The sequence below is a fragment of the Mobula hypostoma genome, chromosome 4 (genome assembly GCF_963921235.1).
Source record: "Mobula hypostoma chromosome 4, sMobHyp1.1, whole genome shotgun sequence".
NCBI lineage: Eukaryota > Metazoa > Chordata > Chondrichthyes > Myliobatiformes > Myliobatidae > Mobula > Mobula hypostoma.
In genome coordinates, this window is record NC_086100.1 from 204,437,884 (window position 1) to 204,446,185 (window position 8,302).

Consider the following 8,302-nt stretch of genomic DNA (forward strand, 5'->3'; position numbering starts at 1 on the left):
GTCGACTGTACCTCTTCCTAGAGATGCTGCCTGGCCTGCTGCGTTCACCAGCAACTTTGATGTGTGTTGCTTGAATTTCCAGCATCTGCAGAATTCCTGTTGTATGCTCTAAGTTCATCCCCTTTATTCCTAATGCTCCTAGCATTGAAATAGACACATTTCAACCCGTCTAACTGGGTACATTTATGTTTTGTCCCCTGCCTTTCCTTCCTCACCAACTCAGAACACACAGCATCGTGCCCGTGTCCTTCTACCCTAATCTCTGCACTCACATTCTGATTCCCACCCCCCTGCCAAACTAGTTTAAACCCTCCCCAGCAGCTCTAGCAAACCTGCCAGCCAGGATATTGGTCCCTTTCCAGTTCAAGTGAAGCCCGTCCTTTTTGTACAGGTCAGACCTTCCCCAGAAGAGATCCTAATGACCCAGAAATCTGAACTCCTGCCCTCTGCACCAACTCTTCAGCCACACATTCATCTGCCATAACTTCCTGTTCCTACCCTCTCTGTCTTGTGGCACAGGCAGCAGTCCTGAGATTACCACCCTTGAGGTCCTGCTTTTTAACTTTTTTCCAAACTCCCTATATTCCTTCTTCAGGACCTCATCCCTACTCCTATCTATGTCATTGGTCCCCACGTGGACCACAACATCCGGCTGCTCATCCTCTGTCCTGAGAATACCGAGAACTAGATCCAAAATTTTGCGGACCAGCTTGTTGTTGAGCCCACTAGGGGATCGGCTGTACAGGATTGGGTATTGTGCAATGAACCGGAGGTGATTAGAGAGATTGAGGTGAAGGAACCCTTAGGAGGCAGTGATCATGACATGATTGAGTTCACTGTGAAATTTGAAAAGAGAAGCCGAAATCTGATGTGTCGATATTTCAGTGGAGTAAAGGAAATTACAGTGGCATGAGAGAGGAACTGGCCAAAGTTGACTGGAAAGGGACACTGGCGGGAAAGATGGCAGAGCAACAGTGGCTGGAGTTTATGTGAGAAGTGAGGAAGGTGCAAGACAGGTATATTCCAAAAAAGAAGAAATTTTCAAATGGAAAAAGGATGCAACCGTGGTTGACAAGAGAAGCCAAAGCCAAAGTTAAAGCAAAGGAGAGGACATACAAGGAAGCAAAAATTAGTGGGAAGACAGGGGATTGAGAAGTTCTTAAAAGCTTACAAAAGGAAACTAAGGAGGTCATTAAGAGGGAAAAGGTTAACTATTAAAGGAAGCTAGCAAATAATATCAAAGAGGATACTAAAAGCTTTTTCAAGTATATAAGGAGTAAAAGACAGGTCAGAGTAGATATAGGACTGATAGAAAATGATGCTGGAGAAATTGTAATGGGAGATAAGGAGATGGCAGAGGAACTGAACGAGTATTTTGCATCAGTCTTCACTGAGGAAGACATCAGCAGTATACCGGACACTCAATGGTGGCAGGGAAGAGAAATGTGCGCAGTCACAATTACGACAGAGAAAGTACTCAGGAAGCTGAATAGTCTAAACGTAGATAAATCACCCGGACCAGATGGAATGCACCCTCGTGTTCTGAAGGAAGTAGCTGTGGAGATTGCGGAGGCATTAGCGATGATCTTTCAAAAGTAGATAGATTCTGGCATGGTTCCAGAGGACTGGAAGATTGCAAATGTCACTCCGCTATTTAAGAAGGGGGCAAGGAAACAAAAAAGAATTTATAGACCTGTTAGCTTGACATCGGTGGTTGGGATGATTTCTCTCTCCAACTTGGGTTGAACCTCACGGTAACAGTGTGATGCCAGATCACACCTTGACAACTCAGGTGATCTCATCTTAAATGTTGTCGTACACCCATTAATGGATTTTGTAAATCTTTTTACAGGTTACAAATGACAAAGAATTTGTGTACGGGAATCTCGAACACAACACGCCAGTTTTACTGTCTCTGTCCAGATATTTAAGAAGTGGAGCAAGCGAATCACTCGATCATCCTTCCTGCTCAGACTGTGGGAATGGATTCACTCGATCATTTCAACTGAAGGTACTTCAGCAAGTTCAAACTGGGACAAGGCCATTCATCTATTCTGTGTTTGAGAAGGGATTCAGTCGGTCTTCCCACCTGTGGACACACCAGTCAGTTCACACTGGGCAGAGGCTGGTCATCTGCTGAATTTGTGGGGAAGGATTCACTCGGTCATCTGACCTAATGGCTCACCGGCGAGATCACACTGGGGAGAGGCCGTTCACCTGCTCGGACTGTGGGAAGGAATTCACTCGGTCATCTAAACTGAAAGAACATCAGCGTGTTCACACTGGAGAGAGGCCGTTCACCTGCTCAGACTGTGGGAAGGGATTCACTCGGTCATCTGACCTAATGGCTCACCAGCGAGTTCACACCGGGGAGCGGCCGTTCACCTGCTCTGACTGTGGGAAGGGATTCACTTGCTCGTCTCACCTGAAGGTACATCAGCGAGTTCACACTGGAGAGAGGCCGTTCACCTGCTCAGACTGTGGGAAGGGATTCACTTTGTCATCTGATCTACTGAGACACCAGTCAGTTCACACTGGAGAGAGGCCATTCACCTGCTCAGACTGTGGGAAGGGATTCACGCGGTCATCTTACCTTGTGGTACACCAGCGAATTCACACTGGAGAGTGGCCGTTCTCCTGCTCAGACTGTGGGAAGGGATTTACTTGGTCATCTCAACTGAAGGTACACCAGCGAGTTCACACCGGGGAGAGGCCGTTCACCTGCTCAGACTGTGGGAAGGGATTCACTTTGTCATCTCATCTGAAGGAACATCAGCGAGTTCACACTGGAGAGAGGCCGTTCACCTGCTCAGACTGTGGGAAGGGATTTGCTTCATCATCTCCACTGAAGGTACATCAGCGACTTCACACTGGTGAGAGACCTTTCACCTGCTCAGTGTGTCGGAAGGGATTCACTTTGTCATCTGATCTACTGAGACACCAGTCAGTTCACACCGGAGAGTGGCCATTCACCTGCTCAGACTGTGGGAAGGGATTCACTTCGTCATCTAATCTGAAGGTACACCAGCGAGTTCACACTGGGGGGAGGCAGTCATCTGCTCAGACTGTGGGAAGGGATTCACATCATCATCTAAAGTGAAGGTACATCCGCGAGTTCACACTGGCAAGAGCCGATTCAGCTGTCATCTGTCACTCTGTCATCTCACCTACTGACATACCAGTCAGGTGACACCGGAGAAAGGCCGTTCACCTGCTCGGACTGCGGGAAGGGATTCACTTGCTCATCTAAACTGAAGATACATCAGTGAGTTTACACTGGGAGAGGCCGTTCACCTGTTCAGACTGTGGAAAGAGATTCTCTCAGCCAAATCAACCAAATGTGCATCATTGAGTTCACACTGGGGAGAGACTGTTCACCTGCTGTGAATGTGGGAAGCGATTCACTCAGTCATCTCACCTTTGGTAACTCTCGCTTCAGCTAGCAGCTTAATTTAGGGGTTGACAGCCCCCAGCCTGGCCAAACTTAAAAAATCTCCTTCGGGTGGTTGCTGTGTGATGTGTCCCCTGTTACAAATTACTACCCCAAAATAACAAATGGTGTGCAGTATGTGATTGAACAATTGAGCTTTATAATTTTTACTTTGACTATCGGGTTAGAAAAGAAAACAAAAAAAAGGGCCCACTCTCTCCATTCACGTTCTCTCAAAAGACCACGAAAATCTCTCTTCCAGACTCACAAGAAAGAACAACATTTCTCTCACTGGATCACCCCGCACTCCAAAACCCTGTTATCTCTAGTCATAACATAAACCTTAAGGAGGGGAGGAGAAGATGGTGGCACAACGCAGTGTGCGTGGCCGCTCTGAATTGATATCATATTTGTTAAATAGGGGCCGTGCACAATCCTGATTTGATGGAGACAGACGTGAGAAGCACGGAGGAACATCTGGAGAAACTTCTGAAATGCCCGGCTCACTGCCACCGCTACTGTGTGATCGAGAATCTACGGAGGGGAAGGCCCAAAATCCTTGGCTTTGACTATTGCCTGTTGCCGGGGCTGGGGTCGAAGCGCTCGGCAGAGATGGTGCTCGGTGTCGGAGGGCTGGTCGGAGGCTTGAAGTTTTTGGACGGACTCAGAGTTGGACTCTGGTCGGGTGCTTCCAGGATGCTGCATCGACAAGTTTGCGGCGCTGGAAGCTCATGGCAGGGAGAGTTTTTCCCTTCAACCGTCTGCGTGAGATGATGGGACTTTCAAGAGACTTTGAGACTTTTTTTTACCGTGCCCATGGTCTGTTCTTCACCAAATTATGGTATTGCTTTGCACTGTTGTAACTATATGTTATAATGATGTGGTTTCTGTCAGTTTTTATTAGTTTTGGTTTGTCTTGTGTTTCTGTGAAATCATTCTGGAGGAACAAATTGTATCATTTCTTAATGCATACATTAAGAAATGATACATTCCAGAATGAGGGGTCACAGTTTGAGGATAAAGGGGAAGCCTTTTAGGATCGAGATTAGGAAAAACTTCTTCACACAGAGAGTGGTGTATCTGTGGAATTCTCTGCCACAGGAAACAGTTGAGGCCAGTTCATTGGCTATATTTAAGAGGGAGTTAGATATGGCCCTTGTGGCTAAAGAGATCAGGGGGTATGGAGGGAAGGCTGGTACAGGGTTCTGAGTTGGATGATCAGCCATGATCATACTGAATGGCGGTGCAGGCTCGAAGGGCCGAATGGCCTACTCCTGCACCTATTTTCTATGTTTCTATGTTTACCCTGTCTACCTGTGAGGCAACTTTCAGGGATCTGTGGACATGTACCCCGAGATCCCTCTGCTCCTCCACACTACCAAGTATCCTGCCATTTACTTAGCACTCTGCCTTGGAGTTTGTCCTTCCAAAGTGTACCACCTCACACTTCTCTGGGTTGAATTCCATCTGCCACTTCTCAGCCCACTTCTCCAACCTATCAATGTCTCTGCAATCTTTGACAATCCTCTACACTATCTACAACACCACCAACCTTTGTGTCGTCTGCAAACTTGCCAACCCACCCTTCTACTCCCACATCCAGGTCGTTAATAAAAATCATGAAAAGTAGAGGTCCCAGAACCGATCCTTGTGGGACACCACTAGTCACAATCCTCCAATCTGAATGTACTCCCTCCACCACGACCCTCTGCCTTCTGCAGGCAAGCCAATTCTGAATCCACCTGGCCAAACTTCCCTGGATCCCATGCCTTCTGACCTTCTGAATAAGCCAACTGTGTGGAACCTTGTCAAACGCCTTACTAAAACCAATATAGATCACATCCACTTCACTACCCTCATCTATATGCCTGGTCACCTCCTCAAAGAACACTATCAGGCTTGTGAGACATGATCTGCCCTTCACAAAGCCATGCTGACTGTGTCTGATCAGACCATGATTCTCTAAATGCCCATAGAACCTAACTCTAAGAATCTTTTACAACAGTTTTCCCACCACAGACGTAAGGTTCACGTGTCTATAATTACCCAGACTATCGCTGCTAACTTTTTTGAACAAGGGGACAACATTCGCCTCCCTCCAATCCTTCGGTACCATTCCCGTAGACAACGAGGACATAGAGATCCTAGCCAGAGGCTCAGCAATCTCTTCCCTCGCCTCGTGGAGCTTCCTGGGGAATATTCCGTATGGCGCCAGGGAGTTATCCGTCCTAATGTATTTTAATAACTCCCACACTTCCTCTTCCTTAATATCAACATGCTCCAGGATATCAACCTCACTCATATTGTCCTCACTGTCATCAGGTTCCCTCTCACTGGTGGATACCCAAGAGAAGTATTCATTCAGGACCTCGCTCACTTTCACAACCTCAGGGGACATCTTCCCACCTTTGTCTCTAATCGGTCCTACCTTCACTCCTGTAATCCTTTTGTTCTTCACATAATTGAAGAATGCCTTGAGGTTTTCCTTTACCCTACTTGCCAAGGCCTTCTCATGCCCCCTTATTGCTCTTCTCAGTCCCTTCTTAAGCTCCTTTCTTGCTTCCCTATATTCCTCAATAGACCCATCTGATCCTTGCTTCCCAAACCTCATGGATGCTGCCGCCTTCCACCTGACTAGATTTTCCACCTCACTTGTTCCGCTGGGTTTAAAGAGTCGGTGCTTTTTAAAGCTGTCCTTCCTGGAATCTGATCCATGGCAGAATAAGCTTTAATCCAGGGGCATCAGCATCTTTCTATGAAATGACTTTGTATTTAATGTCAAGCAAAGGTGACGATCAAAATTTGCACAATTTAACCTCCATTGAAGATCACATAAAAACAAACACCAGTGCTGTAAATCCCTTATTAGGATAAGTATTATTCTGTTACTTGAGGAGTACCCCATTCATATATCATTTGAAAATACTTGGAAAGTAGTCTTGTTTTCATTTTCCCCTGACTAGTAACATAGCATATCTGTGAGCCTGCAAAGGTCGAACGGAAGCTATTGAAGCACAGCTCTTCTTGACTGTTATTAATCTCTGTTGTTGTTTGTAATGAGCTTCCATTAAAGCTCAGAAATGTAGAAAGAACGGAGGGGCTCTTTGATTGGCATTGCTCATCACAATACATTTGAAAGAAAGGTGTTTAAAGCTGTTAAACCTTTGTTTAAAAGTATATAGGTTACATTAAAGCATATTTTGTCACATAAAACACCGTTGTGCAATGTTCTATAGACCATTGCACAATAAGTGTCCAAGTAAAGATATTATTAGATTCTCCTGTCGGCACCATTAAGTCCAGCCACTGAGTACAAGAGGCAGATGATTATGTAACTACAGGTTCCTTATCAATTGAGCAGTGATCAGATTTAAATTTGAACGTATAAATCACAAATTTCTTCGGTAAGCATAACAAATTACTTTAGCCTCACGAATGTGTAAACCTGTGCGATAAACTTCCCAATCCTCGGTCCGCTTGGAGTGTAACCGCAGCCCGATGTAATGATAACAATAAAACACAGTGAGTGTTCTTCCCTAACATCTTGGCTTTTACTGATATTCTTGTGAAAAAAAATCACGGTGGGCGTTGAATAGGCATGAAGCCGGCAGCTTGGCCTGCACAGATGTCACCACCTCCGCTCAGTGAGCTGAACCTCCAGCGTTGCAGTGGCAACATCCAACATGTTTTGTAAGTGCGGACGGGAACCCGTCATCGTTCTTGCGTTCCAGTAGTGCATTCAACGTGTCTGTTCGTGTCCGCTGTCGGCAGTTCCAAAACAGGGAGTGACTCTCCTGGAAGTCAGAGAAACGAGTCTGAGTGTGATTAGTCGAGATTTCAGGCAGATTCATCAAGGCTGAATCTCATACCCGTCCCAATCTGCAGAGAACTCTTCCTTGGAATGCTTACTATTTTTGGAGCAAATACTTTCAATTATTGGAAAACGTTTAATAATCACTTGTCTTATTGTCATCTTATAGCAACATGTGGCGTATTCCATATTTCGGCATGTGCCGAACAACAACGGGTTTACTATATCTATTTCTGACTGCAATTAATCTGATTTGTGATGTGCAATACTTCTCCCGCAATTTTCCTGTCATCCAGTACAATGCCAAAATCTATCGATTCTTCAAAGATCATTGCTAATGCCCCCGCAGTCTCTCCAGCTACATTGTTCAGAACCCGAGGGTGCATCCCATAAGGTCCAGGAGTTTATCCACCCTCAGACCATTCAGCTTCCTGAGTACCTTCTCAGTCGTAACTTTCACTGCAAAAACTTCACATCCTTGAGACTGTTGAATGTCCGCTATACTACAGATGTCTTCCACTGTGGACTGATGCAAAATACTCATTCACTTCCTCTCCCATCTCTTCGTCTCTCGTTACAATATATCCACCGTCATTTTCTGTTGGTCTTATATTGACCCTCGACTCTCTTTTACCTCTTATATACTCAAAAAACCTTCTTTGATATTAGTGGCCAGCTACGTTTCATAATTCATCTTTTCCTTCTTAATGACCTTCTTAATTTCCTTCTGCAAGTTTTTTTTTTAAAGTTCCCTAATCCTTTATCTTCCCACTTGCTCTGGCTTCCTTGTATGTCCTCTATTTTGCTTCTACTTCGGCTCTGACTTCACCTGTCAGCCACGGTAGTGTCCTTCTTCCCTTTAAAAATTTCTTTTTATTTGGAATGTATCTGTCTTGCACTTCCCTCGTTTCCCTCAGGGATTCCAGGCATTGTTGCTCTGCCGACCTTTCTGCTAGTGTCCCTTTCCAGTCAGCTTTGTCCAGTTCACATCTCATGCCATTGTAATTTCCTTTATTCCATAAATTGGAATTTAGTTTCTTTTTCTCAAATTTTAAAGTGAA

At 45.3% G+C, this 8,302-nt stretch overlaps 1 protein-coding gene across 3 annotated transcripts in view; it reads left to right on the top strand.

The window, feature by feature from the left end:
• The window catches only part of LOC134345915 (zinc finger protein 239-like), a 44,968-nt gene extending 37,861 nt beyond the window's left edge, over nucleotides 1-7,107 (top strand). For all 3 annotated transcript variants that reach the window (XM_063047266.1, XM_063047265.1, XM_063047264.1), the window contains one exon: nucleotides 1,853-7,107. In XM_063047266.1, coding sequence (XP_062903336.1) covers nucleotides 2,177-3,100 — 924 coding nt within the window. In that variant the 5' untranslated portion in view covers nucleotides 1,853-2,176 and the 3' untranslated portion in view covers nucleotides 3,101-7,107. The remainder of the gene's footprint in view (nucleotides 1-1,852) is intronic.
• The last annotated feature ends 1,195 nt before the right edge of the window (nucleotides 7,108-8,302 follow it).